Source organism: Dipodomys merriami, unplaced genomic scaffold, assembly GCF_024711535.1.
Source record: "Dipodomys merriami isolate MVZ:Mamm:240054 unplaced genomic scaffold, mDipMer1.0.p SCAF_49, whole genome shotgun sequence".
In the NCBI taxonomy this organism is placed as follows: domain Eukaryota; kingdom Metazoa; phylum Chordata; class Mammalia; order Rodentia; family Heteromyidae; genus Dipodomys; species Dipodomys merriami.
In genome coordinates, this window is record NW_027206057.1 from 1,904,325 (window position 1) to 1,923,816 (window position 19,492).

Here is a 19,492-nt window from a genome sequence, read left to right on the forward strand (position 1 = left end):
TTTTATTTTATTTGTGAACATACTGTACAGAGGAGTTACAATTACATGGGCAGAATAATGCGTAAATTTAGTACCAAGCATTGCAACCTCCTCCTTTGTTTACCCTTCACATCCCTTCCCAGCCTCCCCCCTCCCCCCCAATCCCAATCCCAATCCTTCTCCTTCCCCCCTTCCCCCCCCCCGCACCGACATTGTATGATTAAAAATTTTTGTAGCTAGGTGATGGTCCTATCTAGCATGAATGATCAGGGAAGAGTTAACATATGTTGTTGCAGTAAGAAAGTTCATGATCCTAGCTTCTCATCTGAGAAAGACTAGATATATTTATATGATTGAAGCTATTATGGGATTTTGCTCTTAAACCTCTCTTATTGTTAAGTGTCTAAAAGACCTATTTTCACTGTTTTGATGTTTTAGTCAGGCTCTTTCCCAGGAAGTGGTTTCTAGGAGTGAAGTAATTTTATTATTTAGAGACAAGTAGACTCTAGATAGACCAGCTCCTTAAAAAGCACATATACACACACCAAATATAGTAATTGCCTTGAAAACTGTATTTCACACTGCTGACGCTTGTCCACATGCTTTCTATTTACCTGAGGTTATCTCTGTTCTCAAATGACTCTGAAAGCACAATGGTTTAGACCAATACATTGTCCTGGAGACTGGTGGAGGAGTCTGATTTCCTGGTATAACAGCTGTCTCTAATGACAGTGAGCATGTGTACTTTCAGTGACAGCATTTCCCTGACATGAGTATGAGGCCCTCCAGCCAAAGAGGGCATGAACTGGCCTCAGATATAATTGCCTTTATATTCTGAGAACATTTAGCCTTTGGAAAAAACCCACTGACATCAACCAAGCTACAGAGACATCATTCCATACTATGGGACAAGTTTTCATATGGCCTTGAGGTTCTTAATAATATTGGGTTGTTTGGTTATATAGCCCTTTTGTCTTTTCTCACGCCATGTCTTAATATTATCTTGATCATTAACCTAAAAGTGTATACCTTTTATGACTCTTGCAAAACTGCCTTTTGCTAAGCTGTTTATAGCTTTTGACTAGTCACTGAACTTTATTTGGTGCAACCAATGTGTCACCTGCAATTCCTGATTATCTGTTGGAAAAAAATAGATGTGAGATTTCATCAGTAAGTATATAATACTCTACAGATAAATGCCACAATTCCATGTAACCAGTGCTCATAAATGGGATCCAGGCGGAACCTTTGAAGTAACTTGGGCCAACCTTCTACTTTTTAGACACGGTAACATGCATTGACATGTCAAGGGATTTGCCCAGGTCCACCAATTAGGTAATGTCCAGGCTACTGGCTACTGATACCCTTCCAGTCTCCTGACTCCCAGTTCAGAAAAAAATTTAGAGAATGTACATATATCACATTAATTTTTTGGGGGGGGTCCAGTTGTGGGGCCTGAACTTTGGGCCTGGGCACTGTCCCTCAGTTCTTCAGTTCAAGGCTAGCACTCTACCATGTGAGCCACAGCGCCACTTCTGGCTTTTTTTTTTTCTGCTTCTGTGGTGCTGAGGAATCAAACCCAGGGCCTCGAGCATGCAAGGCAAGTGCTCTACCACTGAGCCACCTTCCCAGCCCTATCACATTAATTTTCATTATTAAACTTTTATTTTATTATGGCACTAAGGATTGAACCCAAGACACCGAGACTGCTAGACAAGCACTCTACCGCTAAGCTAAATCTCCAGCCTCTTATTAATAAACTTTTAAGAAAAAAATTGTTTGGAATTGGACTTAAAATTTATGAATTGGTTTCCTCCTCTGAAACAAAAACACAAGCTTTCTCTTGATATTTGGGCAGATCCTAGCAAGTACACTCAATAAGGTTCTTCCTATAGTCTACTTTACAAACTATTGAGGAAAATCTACAATAATAAAGGTTTTTTTAAAAAAGAATCTATTGAGTTCTAAAGAATCTCTCATCCTTTCTTCTTCCTTTTATGTTGTGTTCAGTGTTTCTGTTATCTTAGGATGGACAATCTGCTTCTAGACCCCTGGCCTTATACCCTTCATGTCTAAACCTTTCCTCATTTCCTCCTCTGCCTATATAATTTAACATTTCCTATATATAGCAAAGTTTAGGTTTTAACTGGCACATTTGTCTCCTATTTTGCCTCTCATTGGCTGTGGAGTTCTCCCTATTTCAGCACTTTCAGGAGTTAAGGCATTATTTCTAGAAGTCCTTGTTAAAATACAATCATTGTCACCTAGAAGGCAAAATTCATGAAGGTAATATTTTAGGAAGGTAGTAGCTTGCTAGAATTCAAGTACAACCTGTACCACTCCAAATTACATGCAACTTTTTTCCTTTGTAGCACAGTCCTTGCAGTGGAAATATAATAGAATTCAATGCTCAATACCTAGTCCAGTAAGTATTTAGTAAGATGTTGCACATACTTCTGTAAACTTTTTTCTCTGTCTAGGACATATAGCTCAGTGACTTGGCTACTGTCAGATTACATAAAGGATAGATTGTGAAGACATTTTCTTGACTCAGACTACATTTGTCAACTTTGGAGTTACTTGTGGAAATAACAGCTGGTCAGAAAAGGCATTCATTAGAAAAAGCATAAAATATGCTTACATAGATTCACTTACATATTTTGGGCACATACTTTTGGGTAAGTGGCCATTTTATGGATGGACCTTTTTATATGCTGCCAGGAAATCTGCCTTTGCTGTAACCCAAACTCTTCTTCTGACTTTTTTGTCATAGAAGATGGATCACTCAGAATAGGATAAATTTTGCTGTGAAAACCTCAAAATTACAGCAGCTTAAAATGACAAAATGTTTTACTCTGCACCCAGGCATTCAAGCAGTTTTAGGCACTGACAGTTATACTAGCTAAAGGAAAAAAAAAAGAGTAGAAATCTGTGTCCTATCTTTTCAAGCTAATACAAGTATCATGGGTACATACAGCTACAAGGAAGGAGAAATGTACCATCTACATTGGAGAAGACTATGCCAGACTAGTAAATAATATATCAGCTTGTTCATAATTCCCCAACTGTATTTAGCTCCAATCTATTTGTTTTTAAAACAGTCTTCTTTTTGTCCTTATACACCAAGATTTATGCCTAGAAAATGTCATCCTCTTTCTAGAATATTCTCCAATCTCTCTCATAGACTTCATTTTTATATGATATTAATCAAATATACATGAAATGTTTGTAAGATCTACAATGCTGCATTTAATTAGAAGTTTGTATGCTATTAAGCTCCTCAAACCTAAGAATTATATTATTTTAAAAATATTTTTATTAGCTGGGTACTGGTGGCTCATGCCTGTAATCCTAGCTATTCAGGAGGCAGAGATCTGAGGATTGTGGTTCAAAGCCAGCCTGGACAGGAAAGTCCGGGAGACTCTTATCTCCAATTAACCACCCAAAACTGGAAGCGACACTGTGGCTCAAGTGGTAAAGTGCTAGCCTTGAGCTGAAGAGCTCAGGGACGAAACCCAGGCCTAGAATTCAAGCCCCAAGACAAACAAAGAAAGTACTTGTGCAAAGGCATTGCCATTCACCAAAATGGTTTATGAATACAGTATATCAACATTCTGACCCACTGCTCCCAACCCACCCCCCCAAATTAAAATTATTTAATTTTAGGTTATATATTGTATTTTTGCCATTTAACAAAGCAATTTATGTGTAAAATATATCTTGATCTGTGTCATTACTTCAACATCTTTACCCTCCTTCAACCCAACACTTTCTTTTATTTATTATTACTTTATTGTAAAGATGCCCATTACTTCCTTTATATTTCTAAATTCTGTGGTGTATACAATGAATTCTTGCCTGCAAATTTTCCTATTCCCTTCTTTCCCCTTTCATTCTTCTACCCCTCTCCCTTTGGCCCCACCCTCCCCTCTTGCAAGTACCCAATTCCCTGTACTTCTGTTGTTGGGCTTTGTCTTAGTCTTTCTAAAGAATTATACTAGTTGAGCTCTCCATAGAGTCTATTATACTTCAGTTAATTCATTTTAACTGCTTGCATACCACCCAATGTGTTTGCCTATAGATTTATAGGCATATTCTATCTACCACAAATAAGAGAAACCATGTAACTTTTCTTTCTCTGGTCTGGCTTACTTTACTTACTTTACTTTTTTCTAAGTCTTTCCATTTCCTTATGAATAGTACAATATCATTCTTTCTAATGAATGAGTAAAATTCTATGGTGTATGTATACAACATTTTCTTGAAATATGCCAGAAAGACAACCTCTTCAACAAATGGTGCTGGCAAAACTAGATATCCACATGCAGAAAACTGAAACTAGATCCCTGTATATTACTTTGCATCAGCAGCAATTCAAAAGGGATCAACACCTCAATGTAAGGCCAGAAACCATGAGTATATTACAGGAAGGGGTAGGGGAAATACTAGGGCTCCTGGGCTCAGGTCAAAACTTTCTAAATGAAGTTCCAGAAACACAACAAATCAAAGAAACACTTGGTAAATGGAAGTGTATCAACTTAAAAGTTTCTGTATGCCAAAGGATATATCTAACAAGCTAAAAAGAAAATCCATAGAACAAGAGAAGATTTTTACCAGCTATACATCAAAGATCCAATTATCAAGAAAACAAACAATAACAGATGCTGGTGGGGATGTGGCTAAAAGAGACTTCTATTACACTGGTGGGAATGTAAACTTATTCAACCATTCTGGAAAGCAGTAAGGCAGTCCCTGAAAAAGCTAAACACTCTGACCCAGCAATTCCACTCCTGGGCATTTATCCAATAGAGCACAATCAAGACTACACTAAAGCTACCAGCACAACCATGTTTATTGCAGTATTATTTACCATCGCCAAGATATGACATCTGTAATTTTAGATCCTACCAAGGAAGCTAATATAAGCAGACAAATAAGGTGTCCCTAAAAACGCTTATGTAAACAAGAGACTTTTCTTTTTTGTTGTTTTGTTTTCAATGCCTTTCATCTTGTTTGTTTATCTGTCTTTGGGAGGCTAAAAGGGGGCATAGAAATGTTGGGGCAAAGGGTGAACAAATGCTGCAGTGATACTCACTAGACAATATATTGAAAATGAACTATATAACTTGTGGGCAGGAACAGGAGAGAAAAACTGGGAAATGGTGAGGGAAGGGGTGATATTGTTCAAAAAGAAATGTACTCTTTATCTGACTTATAAAACAGTAACCTCTCTGTACATAACCTTTATCATAACAATAAATAAAAATTTTAAAAACACTTATGTAGTTTGAAAATTTGATGAATTTCCTTTTTGTGAGATGCTGTTGAATAATTTACTCAAGATTCAAATAAAATCATGAAAGGTTAATTTATTCTGATGTATTTATTCTGTTTCAGTTAATAAACTCCTATGTAGCTTCAGTTATGTTGATTTTTATATCCAAGCTGATGATAGATATGTTCAAAGCTAACATAGCATACAATTAAACTAACATTAAAACATCTGAATTTTTTATTCCTTAAATGCTGTGTTTTCATTGCTTAACCAATTGCATGGCCAAAATTTAAATCTGACTAAGTTGCTCTTCTGATTAAAAATACAGACACATAATAGCTTCTCATAGCACTTAAAATAAAATCTAGACTCCTTATAGGGCCTCAAGACTCTGGGGCTGGGAAGGTGGCTCAGTGGTAGAGCACTTGCCTTGCATGCCTGAGGCCCTGGGTTCGATTCCTCAGCACCACATAAGCAAAAAGAAAAAAGCCAGATGTGGTGCTGTGGCTCAAGTGGTAGATCACTAGCCTTGAGCTGAAGAGCTGAGGGACAGCGTCCAGGCCCAGAGCACAGGCCCCATGACCGGACCCTCCCCCCCCCCCCCCAATAAAAAAGACTCTATATATGCTATGCCTCTCCAGCCTCTCTACCTTTATTTTTCCCCCATACTGTGTACCACCTATTTCTTTGCCCAAGACACTTGACACTCACCAAGCTCCTTCATAGGTCTCTGTATACCATATAGCCCCTGTCTGACTATGCCATAGCTATAAATTATAACAGACTTTGTCTCTGATCTCAAAAACCTAAGGATGATGTTGAGACTTCTAAATATTTACTTATCAACATAAAAGACTTTAAGAACCCCTCCACCATGAGTAAAAGATATAAATCCTCTGCCTTGTTGGGAGACCGATGATATGGCAAATTACAGTAGCTAGATAAATGAGTGTGTTACCAAGTAAATCCTGATATAGAAACGATGAACCATTTAACACTGCCTGAAGAGGCAGAGGAGGCTTCCACAAGAGGCAGAGGAGGCTTCCCCAAGGAGCTGATTCTTAGGACAGAAAATATATATTGAGGTTGGGACAGTAAAGGGACAATGGCGGGGGGAAAATATGTAGTCAAGAAATATGTAGCTGGGTGACAGTGCCTCATGCCTGTAATCCTAGCTACTCAGGAGGCTGAGATCTGAGGATCACGGTTCAAAGCCAGCCCAGGCAGGAAGTCCATAAGACTCTTATCTCCAATAAACCACTAAAAAAACAGAAGTGGCACTGTAGCTCAAGCAGTAGAGCACTTGCCTTGAGCTCAAGAGCTGAGAGACAGCGCCCAAGCCCAGAGTTCAAGCCCTACAAATGCCAAAAAAAAGTATGTAGTTAGTACTTTTAAGGCAAACAACTGAAATGCTGACTGTATTATTTAACACTTCTGTGCCAATGTTCTCACCTGAAAAATGAAAACATAAATACCTAGTCATCTCAAATGACAGAAATGATATTGATTTGAACTTGTAATGTGCCGATGGAGATGTAAGATGGAAAATTTGAGGAAGGAAAAATTTTGGTGGGTGGAAAAAGGGCATTAAGACATATAAATTGATAAGAAAGAAAAATTAGGAGGAGAAATATTTATTATTCTGTTAGAACTAAGCACAGCAAGTTAAGATTGAAATACTAACCATTTATGTACAAGTATTGGAGTATTAAAAAAAAGTAAAGCTCATTGTCTCACTATAGTTCAGTATTTTTTGTTGTGGGTGGAAGGGAGCAAAAGAAGTTAAAGAAATCACTCAGGGTCCAAACTGAAATTTCGGACTATTTAATGCTTAGTATATTTCTAATTGCATCACTGTGTTTAAAGCATGGTAGCCCAAATAATTGGGGAGTTGTATAAAGTATAAAATGGGCTGAACCATAGACGTATAATTTGGTGAGGTTTAAAAAACTGAGAGTGCTGAGCTCATAGTGGGTCATGGTAGCTCATGCCTATAATCCTATCTACTCAGGAGGTGGAGATCTGAGGACTACAGTTCAAAGCCAGCTTGGGGAAGAAAGTCTGTGAGACTTTTATCTCAAATTAACTACGAGAGAGAGAGAGGGGGGTAAGAAGAGAGAGGATAGAGAAAAAAAGAAAATAATAAATTGTACTGTTCGGATTTCTCGATACTGTTAGGATTTCTCCATGGAAGCCCATATTTAAATATATTTGTCTAATAAAATAAGAAAGCTCTAAAAAGAATTCTTACAGGAGGTTAGGTAGCAGAATAAGTTGAGTTAGTACCTCTTGAAGTTTCCAAGTTTTCTTTCTTTCTGGTCAGGTGGCTTTGGTATGGCTTTACTATAAGGTTGGCTCCTTTCCAGTTAGCAAGATGGTAGCAGGAGATTTAAAGTGTATTAGATTTTCATGTTTGGGCAGGACAATCTGTGTAGGAAATAATCCTAAAAGAATGTTATATTATTGCCATCCTGTGTTCAAGACAGTGCTGAAAATGTAGTTTCCTCTGGGCCAAAATATTGTTGCAGGTGTTTTTGACTACTTTGTTCTAAAAAATGAGCTATTAACATTTAAGTATCAGAAAAAATTTTAATTTTACTTTTTTTGGGGGCCTGAGCTCTGGACCTGGGCGCTGTCCCTCAGCTCTTCAGCTCAAGGCTAGCGCTCTACCACTTGAGCCACAGCGCCACTTCCGGCTTTTTTCTTTTTGCTTATGTGGTGCTGAGGAATCGAACCCAGGGCCTCATGCATGCAAGGCAAGCGCTCTACCACTGAGCCACCTTCCCAGCCAAAATTTTAATTTTAAAATAAACATTTATAGATTATTTTGAAGACTCTAGAGGTCTAGCTACCTGCCTGCATTCTTAGTTAACTAATATTAGCTTCAGGAGGTTAGTTACTTATTGTTTAGAAAGAATATTCCAACTCCAATTTGCCAGTGCCTCTTCATTCCCTAACACATAACACCTGGCTTACTATATTTGGGTTACATGCCTAGTCACATACTTGGGGAAATTAATCCCAAAGAATAATTTTAAAGAGCCCATGGGTGGTTTTCCTCCAATAAACATGACTTGTATAAGCTTTTTTCTGTTGGTTCTAAAGAAATAAGAGCAAGGGCCAGATGCAGCTGGAGGATGTCTTTACAACCTTATTATTAATTATCTGTGTGACCTTATTAACTTATAATTTCTTTAGTCATAAAATTCAGCAATTGACATTTGTGCCCTGCAGGAATATTACAAAAACTAAATGGCTTCTTTAATTTCAAAGGAATGCTGGAAGGATTTCTTAATTTATATTTTATTAGTGAAGGAATAGCTTTTATATTTGTTTGTGATAGCCAAGAATCAAATAATTTCCCTATAAAGTTTCAGTTATATATAAACCATTTGTATTCTTTTATAAAATCTTTAGTTTAAGGATAGCTTCTTGAGAATTAGCATCTTGAAAAATATTTACAAAGTATCTCATTTGCTTACTATTTGTGTCGCCCAGCATTAATAGGAAAGTTAAAGTTTAATAGGAGTCAATAAAAATTTAATATTGTATTTGTAATATTTTATACATTTATAAAAATTGTTAGATATAATGGTTTTCAACATTGATTGAAATAAGGTTTATTATAAAATACTTCAAATAAAAACTAGAATATATCAAACCATATAAATCCCATACTTGCTTTAGATTTTTTTTTAAACTGTTGTTTTGTCACTACAGTCAGGACATGGTAGCTTATGTATGTGATCCAAGCTACTCTGGAGTCAGAGATCAATAGGATCAAGGTTTGAGGATAACCTAGGGAAAGAAGTTTGTGAGACCTCATTTCAATCGATGATAAAAAAGCTAACTGTGGTGGTACATACTTGTCATTATAGCTACGCAAGACATGTATATAAGAGATTCTGAGTCCAGGCTAGCCTAGGAATAAACAAGGAATCTAGTTGGAAATCTAGATGGGTGCATGGTTACTACCTAAGCATCTACTTAACAAGCATAAGACTGTTCAATCTTTAGTACCACTAATATGTCTCTATATCTATATATAGTGGATGCCCTCTGTGTTTAACTCTCCAATCTCATGTCACCGTTATAGATAGCCAGAGATAACAGAGACTATAGTAAATTTGGCATTCATTATTTCTATGCATGCATATATGCAGAAGCCTATGAGTAATACATTGTTCATGTTTAAAATTTTTATAATCATGATTATATATATTATATATCTACTTGTTTTGCTTTGCCTCTCAGCATTATTTTTGTGACTTTAATATTTAACATATAAATTTGGAGTCATTACTTTCAAATAATGTGTGCTACTCCATTATGTGGAAATGTTATTTGAATCCATTTTCTTACTTATAAACATTTGGTTGCTTATGTAAGATTTTTTTAGGGCTGGGAAGTTAGCTCAGTAGTAGAGTGCTTGCCTTGCATGCATGAGGCCCTGGGTTCAATTCCACAGCACCACATAAGCAGAAAAAAAAAACCCGGAAGTGAAGCTGTGGTTCAAGTGGTAGCTCACCGTGAGCTGAAGAGCTGAGGGACAGTGCCCAGGCCCAGAGTTCAGGCCCCATGACTGGGAAAAAAAAAGATTTTAAAAAATGTATTCCAGTATGCTTTCATATAGTAATAAAGTACATGGCACACAAACATAAAGTGCTAGCTCAGAACACACTACATGGTGCTGTCTCTATGACAACAGGTAGTTCAGTAACAAGCCTTGCATTTTGTAGAATTCTTGTGCCTATCATTGGACAGAGGGAATCAAAATTCTTACTATGAATGCCATATACCTGAAAAGTGAAGATATAGTTTGAAGGAATCAAAGTTTTCCAGATGACCAAACTGAATCCTCTGTACCCTGGTATATCAAGATGCATTGTAGATTTTGAAGCTTTGATTTAGCTACAAATATATCTTTATAGAATTCAGTAATTATTTTCTGAATTGATAATATGATCTTACCATTGGATGGCTATCAATAGATAAATTTTCAGGCTCCCTTTTCTTTTCTAGGCATAGAAAATGTTGAGCCAACATTAGATTTCAGCCTAAAACCATGTGTAACATAGTTGATATGTGGCTATTTCAAACCACTACTAATTTTCTCTACTTAAAATGTCCAAATACATAGTGGCATTAAAAAATGCCATTGAAAAATATAAAAATGTTTGCTACTTAATGTATTTTAACTGTCTCTGACAGATAGCTTTTGGCATTTGCACTGTAAACTCAATGATTCTCAGTTTTGCCTGCTCTGTGGGTTTCAACTACTTCTAGAGTTCTCACATACTCTTCATAACTCATATTGTTCTCCTGGGTGTCATGTATTTTAAATTCAAATTGGATAACTTATCAGCCAGCTTAAGTTAAATCATTCTATCCTAATAACCTTCAACTCCAAATGATTTATAATAGGTTTATTTCTCTTTGTTTCATCTGTCAAAGTCATTGGCTTTGTTCTATCACTGTGGATGCCAGTAAAGAAGCACACCCATTCTGAGACAGACCATTCTTGCCCCAAAAAGAAAAGAAATGACAGAATCAAGTGATGACTCAGCAGTGGCACATTACATCCTTTCACATTTCATCAAGGCCAAGCTTACCATCCAGTCTTTCCAATAGGAAGGACAAAAATTTTTAGAAACAATAATACAGTCTACCATAGAGGTCATTTTCTTCTTTAAGTAAATATTCTTGAAATGAACTTTTGGACTATTTACAAAATGAACTTTATTTTTTAAGTTTTGCTAATATACAAGTAAGACTATCTTATCTCTGGGATGGAGTTTTGTTGATTTTTCTATGGAGCAACAGAAAAAATAACAATTAAAATCACTTCCAAAAATTAATGTGTATTTGGAAGTACCATGTCCTAGGTACAATATAAAATACAAAGATTGAACTGAAATCTTCACCTTAGAAACTTATAATAAAGGAAAAGAACTCCTTCATACTCTGCTCCCATTCTAGCTACCAAGGGACTCTCACAAAAAGCTCCCTATAGTATTTTAAGCCAGAGCATTCTAATTGGCTCAAATTTGATGAGTCAACTGGCTCAAATCTTCTCATTTTTTGTGTAATGTCACAATTAAGAAAAGTTTTATTGCATTTACATACATGGCAGATTTGAGAACACGAAAGAAAAAGCTAAAAAATAGACTTAAATTTTAATTGTTTTATGTTTGGATACTTAATATATGATCTGCACATCTAAGGCCTTTCCCTCTTAATGAGTCTTCATTCTTTATTAGCTATTGCCAAATAGCTGATACTTTGGGCACTCAACCCAGTTTTTAATAACCTATCTTTGCACTATTCAATTTCTATTTCAAGATACCTTGGAAATGATTATTTTCTAAAGATAAAGTAAATTATATCATTTTGGGGTGCTAACTACTCTTTAAATGATATTTTATGATGAAACTGTTTAAAACAATACTGTTTGGCTTTTCAATAACAGGCATGACAAATGATCATACTGCACACCAAAATTTATTAAATCATGGGATGATAATAATAATAGCTAACAAAGTGCATTTGGCATTGTTCTAAGTGCTTACATGTATTGCTCACTTAGTCCTTACAATACCGGTGTGGTAAAGTATTAATAATACATTCATTTATAGATGAGGGATTTATAATACTTCAATATAAATGGAAGTTCAGCTTTTGAAAAGTATTATGTTTGGTAGAGTTTATCAGTAAGGCTCAAGTTGGTTAGTTAAACAGGAAACCAACAGAAGAAAAGGAACTAGTAGCCAAAAGTCATTTAGAAGGTTTCCTGAGCCTTCTATTCACCAAACAGATTTCAAATAAAAAAAGTTTACATAATTCTCTTAAGCAGTTAGGAAGGGGAAATTACTATCTCTTTACCTCTAGGTCAACAAATAATAATCCTTTAGTTTTCATGATATATTACATGTATATTGAGGTTATGGAATAATCTTGGACATCTGTCTTTCCTAATCTCCAAAGTAATATAGATGTTTTAAAAAAAGAAGTTCAGCAACAATTCTTGAAATCAGAATAGAAACAGAGAGCACTATTTCCATTTTATAAACTTTTAATGGTTGATTACTTGACAAGGGCTGTGGAAGGACAACATGTATATGATAGCTGCATCTAGAAGCAGCAGATAGAAAGCCTAAGAGCAGTTCTTACAACCATGTTAACCTGGAAAGCCTTTGTTTACTGGAGGTATTTTGGTGGACTAATATATATATATGTAATATATATAATATATAGCATTTATATTATAAAATATATTCAATTAATATAGTCCGAGAACTGATTATTAGAATGGGCCAGCATAAAATACTATGCAAAGCTCTTTCTGAGCTCCCTTGATAGCTTTAAACTTCTAAACATTAGAATTTCATAGGAATATTTGACAAATTGAGAGAATAAAATGGATCTGTCAGTAGCTTGAATATGTAAGGAAAAGGTGGTGTTCAATATCGATAATTACATCTATAAAAGTAGACATTAACTTTGCAAGTCATTAATAAGTCAGTTTTAAAGGATTACACAGGCCCCAGTGGCTCACAACTGTAATCCTAACTACTCAAGAGACTGAGATCTAAGGGTTGTGGTTCAAAGCCAGCCTGGGCTAAAAAGTCCATGATACTTTTATCTCCAATTAACCACCAAAAAGCTGGAAGTGTAGTTGTGGCTCAAGTGGTAGAGTAATAGCCTTGAGCACAAAACCTCAGAAGCTGTGTCCAGGCCTAGTTCAAGCCCTAGGACCAACACACACACACACACACACACACACACACACACACACACACACACACACACACACACACACACACACACACACACACACACACACACACACAGAAGCTGTGTCCAGGCCTAGTTCAAGCCCTAGGACCAACACACACACACACACACACACACACACACACACACACACACACACACACACACACTTTTTTTTTTTAAGTTATGCTGGGGTAGTATTCGTTGCCATTCCTCCAAACTTTCCATCCCTGAATATATCATTTCTTTCATTCAATATTTTTTAAACAAATAACAGTAAGTGTTAAGAAAAACCACCCAAATAATGTGCAGTTATCTTTACTATATCTTCTTTTTAAGAACGGCAATTTTGTTTTGTTTTGTTTTTTGTTTTTGTCAGTCGTGGGGCCTGAACTCTGGGCCTGGGCGCTGTCCCTCAGCTCTTCAGCTTAAGGTAAGCGCTCTACCACTTGAGCCACACAATCACTTCTGGATTTTTCTGCTTATGCAGTGCTGAGGAATTGAACCCAGGGCCTCATGCATGCAAGGCAAGCACTCTACCACTGAGCCACCTTCCCAGCTTCCCAGCAAGCCCATTAAATGCTTTACATATGATCACTGTTTCCATGTTTTTTCAGTTATAGATAGAAAAAAAAACCTTAAACATGGCAAGGCTGCCACATTCCAAAGGTCACATAACCTGTAGGTACAGCCAGATTCTCCAGTTACTAATCTAGTATAATATTTTAAGATTCAAGAGATTACTAAATCTAATGCTCAATTAATAGTGCACCTGACACACGCCCTTCCTGTTCTCATGAAAATCATCATGTCAACCTGTGTGGATGGCAGCATTTAAAGTTCATTGTTTCAGGAAATTGTTTAAAACAATTTTTATCCTAGAGTGGAATGTACATAGGTTCAGGGACTAACTCACAGTTAGTCCCACAGATCCAGTGGATTTAGAAAACCAGTATTCTATCGAGATGCTTCTATCTTAAAACAATGAAGCAGCTTTTAAAATAGAAAAAAAAAAAAAAACCAAAAAACCAAAAACCCACAACCCTCTACAATGTTGCTTTCAAGCAGACCACCGTGAACAATGGAATCATTGCTGTTCAAGTATTTGGGGGTCAATTTAAAACAACAACAACAACAACAACAAAACAGCTTTTGAAAAGGAAACCCATTCTATTCTGTATTTCTTCCCTTTTCGTCCTCAAAAGACATCAGCCCTCCTATTGGCTTAAATCGCATAGCTGAAAGGATTTTGCTCATTTTTTCCAAAACATTTCCCATCTGGGTAGAAGCCAACCATGGAAAGTTTCAAGAAAATTTGGGAGAGGAATGAAGCATGTCCTGGTCAGCCTTTGAAGGACGGTGGTGCTCAGAGAGTCAGCCCCTGGTTAGATTAGATAGCTGGGGTCCGCAGTAAGGCCAGACCGGCCCCTCTCCTACTTCGGGTCGGACGCCAGCCCCAGCCCCACGCCGCGGGCCGCCCTGCCCTTTTCTGCGCCCACTAGCTCGTGCCCACTAGTTTTCCACACAGCTCCAGGCCCCAGAGACGACAAGGACTTACCCGCCCCATAAACCACGAGACACCTGAACCCAACAGTCCCCAATTAGAACAGTCCCCAGGAACCTGAACCAAGGGGCTATTCCAGAGCCAGTCCAGCTCCCCTACCTCACACGTCAGTTCGATCCCTCGCCCCGCCCGACTCTGCGCAGCCGGCGCGGAGAGAAATTTGACTGCTACTACCACCAATCAGAAGAGAGGTCGAGCGTGAGAGCCAATCGGAGAGGGCATAGGGGGCGGGCCGCCGGCGTTGTCCCGCCCTCGGGTGGGTGCGCGCGGAATGTCCCCAGCCCTCCCCTGCGCGCCCGCCTCAGTGCGGAGCCCTCGGCGGTGTGCGGAGCAGCTACTGGCCCCAGCAGCCTCAGGGACGGCGACGGCGGCGGCTGCAGTTGCAGGAACCGTAGCCGCACCACACCTCAACGCCGCTGACCTCTCCTCTCTTCCTCTCGCCGTCCCTCCCGTAGCCGCGTTCGGGGGACCAGAGCGGCCACCCACGCCCGGAGCATCCTCCTCAGTCGTGCGGGCGCCGACGGACGCGGAGGCATGATGCGGCTGCGAGGCTCGGCGACGCTGCGGGACCTGCTCCTGCGGCCGCCCGCTCCGGTCTGCGCGGCTCTGAGGAGGGCGCAGCCCCTGGCGACGCTGTGCCGGCGCCCCCGGGGCGGGGGCCGGCCGGCTGTGGGCCCGGCGGCCGCCGCGCGGCTCCACCCGTGGTGGGGCGGGGGCGGCCGGCCGGCGGGGCCCCTCGCGGGGGGCCTGTCCAGCTCTCCCTCGGAGATTCTGCAGGAGCTGGGCAAGGGGGGCCCGCAGCCGCAGGCCGGGGCGTCGCCACCCGCAGCTCCGCCGGCGCCCGCTCCCGCTCCCAAGGACAGCGCTGGGGAGACGGACGCGTTCGGCAACAGCGAGGGCAAAGAGCTGGCGGCCGCGGGTGAAAAGTGAGTGTCGTGACCGGGTGCAGAAGGCCTGGTTCTGCTCTGACTTGGGGCCCGGGGAGGGATGGGCTGCTGCGGTGGGGCGGGATGGAAGCCCGGGCTCGCCCGAGAGAAAGAAAGCGATGCCAGGCGGCCTGCATCGTCTGCGCCATGTGATTAGGCCCGGCCCCGCCCGCGCCTTCCCCGCCCGCGCGCCCCTCTGCCGGGCTCTCACTTCCCCTCCCCGCCCGGCGCGAGTCTCCCCGAGTGGAGCTGTCGTGAGCCCGGCGGGGCTGGCCCGGCTCGGCCCCCGCCCCGGCGAGGCCTGCTGCTCCGCCCGCGCCGCGTGCTCGGCCCCCCTCGGCATCAGGCTGCTAGCGCCTGGCTCCCCGCCCAGCTCTTCGTGGGTGATGCCGCACGAAACATCTCCACCAAGTGACATTTAGGAGTCAGGCTGTGAGCAGAGCTCGTGCCTCCTGACTCCTTGCTTTTTCCAGGCTCTGCCTGCCCTCTCGGTCCCTGCTATCATCCTACTGGAAGCCAGATGTGGCCGAGTGTGCTTCGTGCTAAAGAGGTGGCTCCTTCTGGCTTGCGTGCGTAGAGAGCCATCGGGGCACCGGAAATAATGTTGGAGAAATGAGATTAGGTGGAATCGGGTCATGTGGCCTAGAGGATGAGGCACCCTTCACAAACCACCTGTTCACCTTTACACTGGGGAACAGCTTGGGCCAGTTTGATGGCTTCCATGAGAAGGGCGGATTTTGAGAAAATAAAGGTCAGAAAGCTAAAAGATATGGCATAGAATGCAGTGAAGAATCTGCGGCTTTGTGTCTTGTGGTAGGATGTTGACTCATCTTACACGTGTATAGCAGTAATTTAGTCTCCAAACAAAATTGATCTTTAAAAAAAGAATTGAGACATAGTCTTGTGAATATTTTTGGCCCGTGTAATATAGACAAACCTAGATTGTTTTCCTAATCTAGATGAGCATTTACTTGACTGCTTTCTTTATACCTTTTTTATTCTGACTTTATACTGACACAGTATATCCTGTTCTTGCCTTTTACTCTTACTTCTAGCCCTAGATTAAGTCAAAACGAACCTGTGCACTTTATAATTTCAATCTCAGGCCTACTTGATGTTTTCTGTACTTGAAGTTGTGGCCTTCCTAAAAGTTGTTTTCCCAGATTAAAAAATTAATTTTCAAACAAAGCACCTGGTAATGGGAGAAATTTGTGGTATTTGTTGATAATGGTTTTGTACCACAAAATATCTATATATAACCCTGGCATATTATTTAATATTTGATTAGTGTAAATCCCATCAAGTGTTTCTCTGAACTTCTGTTAAATTTTCCCCTCCCTGTAATGTTTTAGACACCTGAATGTGTGTGCTTAATCTCATTTGGGACTCACTTTAACATCATCTGCTTTACTAAGCATGTAATAAGTTTAAATAGATATGCCCTAAGTTAACAGAATTGCAAAGTGCATTTACTACCATCTAAGTTACTCTTAAAGGCTGAAGGATGGGGACTGCTTTCTGTTAAAAATAAGACTGATTCTGTGTCTTTTCACTTGTCCCAAGGGTCCTTCTCACTTTTTCTTGTTGTTAGATAGGAAATTGAACATTTGTCAGATTTACTTGTTTCCTTAAAACAACTTTGGAATGTTATTTTGGATAGTGCCCCATCTTCTTCCTATATAACCAGTTTAAGGTGGGCATTTCTCTAGACTGGCTCAGATAGCCACGGAAATAAGAGCCAATAAGATAACCTTGTCTACCTTAGTTCAAAGGAGAATATGTTTGGTGTGTGTATGTGTTTGTACCAAAATAGATAAGTTTAGGAGCAATTCAGATAGATGACAATACTGAGGACTTTCAATTAATGGTTTGATAGGAGAGTGAATCCCAGCTATCTTTATCTTACATATGCAATTAAAAGAACATCAACATTGAAGTTATGAATGAAGAGTGTTTTATGGTTAAAAATTCTGTTTCTCCAGTGATCTACTTTCCGGAAGTTGCATCTTATTCCTTGACTCCTTTCATCTTGCCTATGTGTGACAAATATTTGATTCTGGGAGGTAGCTTCCATTTGATTCTGTGTTCTAATGGTCAAGACTCCAAAGCATAGGTCATCTTTAATCAGTATTTAGGATTCTGCCACACTTTAGAGTGTTACTAAAAGAAATAGCCATGTGAAAATTAAATTAGTTGCCATTTTGTAAAAGGCTTAGAACAATAGTTGGCATGTGTTAAAAGCTAGTCAGCTGTTTGTTCACTTAAAGGAGAGTAAAATTGCTTCATTTATTATAAAAACCTGTTAGGTCATTGCCCTTTGAATTTTTATTTTCCAGGAAAAGTTTCTTTTGATGAAGTGTTGCACATCTGTTTTACAAAAGCTATGATTTATATTAAATTTCTCTTTTACTTTTCTGATAAATAAGGTCAGTAAATTTAATGCTTAACCACAGCAATATCATTAGTTCATATTATTGGGATATTTGCTTCTCTTTCTTCTTTGGTTTAATATTTTCTTTATCTTGCCTTAGTTTATAGAAGACCTTGGGCTATAACCAAGTTATCTGTTTACACAACGAAGTTAATCTTGTTCATTTTTTTTTTTTTTTTTTGCCCACACACCAGTACAACTCTGAAACAGTATCCCGTTAGACCGTACCATCTTCATATGCCTTCACTTTGATTTAGGTTAAAGTTATATAACTAACATATCAAAGAAGAGTTAGTAACCTTTTCTCCGTTTTTCCTGTATTAGTCTTATTTAATTTTGTTACCACTCACTTCCATTTAAAAAAAATCCAAGTTTGTTTGGCTCTCTTCATTTCATTAAAAGTTGCTCCATCTGCTTTTCTAGCTGTTTTTGGGTTTCTTCAGTGGATAAACTGTAAGGCTGACATCTTTATTCCATTCATCTGCCTTTCAACAGTACATCCCTTTTTTCAGCTTTGACACTTACTTTTGTTTAATTAATACCCCAGCTCTGAATCTGATTTTGTTTTCACATTGATGATTTTATGTCTCTTCTTTTCTCTAATTCAGTCTATTGGTGAGATAATTTAATCACCCTTCACCTGGGTACAATGATTCAAGAGTTTTAATTAACCTGAATGTTAAATTTAACTAATAAATCACATATTTCTTTAGTCAAGTTTGACATACTTCATTTCTGTAAAGTCTGGAAGTGCATGGCCTATCTTTGTGGAGGATCCTTGGGAAGGGGGATATTATCTTTTGTTTGGACATTTTAATTTTTTTTAATGAGATTAGGTGATTACATAAATTTCACATTTCACAGCATTGTGGAATAGTGATACTTAAAGTCACAAACACATTTTAACCTTCACAAGGCAAATTGTCAGTATCATGGTCTATAAAGTTTGTGAATTCTATGAGCTTTGACAATACAACTTCCTTCCATATCAGGTGATATTTATATTTCTTTCCTTTTGCTTAGTGTAAACTGGTCCCTCTTTCCCTCTCATTTCCTCCCTCCCATCATAATAGAGGTATTAGGCTGGAAAAATATTTGTATATATATATATTCCTTACAAAAAAAAACTACATAAAACACAAAGTTGAAAATATCCCATTAAAGTGGTAGTACAGTTTTTCTTGTCAAATTGGCAGATCGCATCCCTTCCCATCCAAAAAGGATGGGAAGTATAAATTAATTCAGCTGTATTGGGAAGCTGTTTAATATTTATTATCTGTTAAACACATGTCCTTATACAGTATGGTTACATAGCTATAGGCATAGTATTTAAAATATACTTTTAATTATAATCATATAATCTTTTTTTTTTTTTTGGTCGGTCGTGGGGCTTGAACTCTGGGCCTGTGCCTTGTCCCTCAGCTCTTCAACTCAAGGCGAGCACTCTACCACTTGAGCTACAGCGCCACTTCCTAATCATATAATCTTAAAAGTGCAAGCAAAAATTATTACCCTAGCTTTAGAAAGTATAGTGTTTATAGTTT

General features: G+C 39.0%; 1 protein-coding gene and 1 long non-coding RNA gene across 4 annotated transcripts in view; one reads left to right on the forward strand and one right to left on the reverse strand.

The window, feature by feature from the left end:
* LOC138809213 (uncharacterized) overlaps window positions 1-14,716 on the reverse strand; it is a 118,229-nt gene extending 103,513 nt beyond the window's left edge. Inside the window, exon 1 of the long non-coding RNA XR_011366749.1 lies at window positions 14,691-14,716. This is a non-coding gene — a long non-coding RNA (uncharacterized lncRNA). The remainder of the gene's footprint in view (window positions 1-14,690) is intronic.
* Window positions 14,717-14,906: 190 nt separating this feature from the next.
* Window positions 14,907-19,492, forward strand: part of Gls (glutaminase) — a 78,182-nt gene continuing 73,596 nt past the window's right edge. For all 3 annotated transcript variants that reach the window (XM_069995673.1, XM_069995674.1, XM_069995675.1), the window contains exon 1: window positions 14,907-15,517. In XM_069995673.1, the coding sequence (XP_069851774.1) occupies window positions 15,126-15,517 (392 nt within the window). In that variant the 5' untranslated portion in view covers window positions 14,907-15,125. The remainder of the gene's footprint in view (window positions 15,518-19,492) is intronic.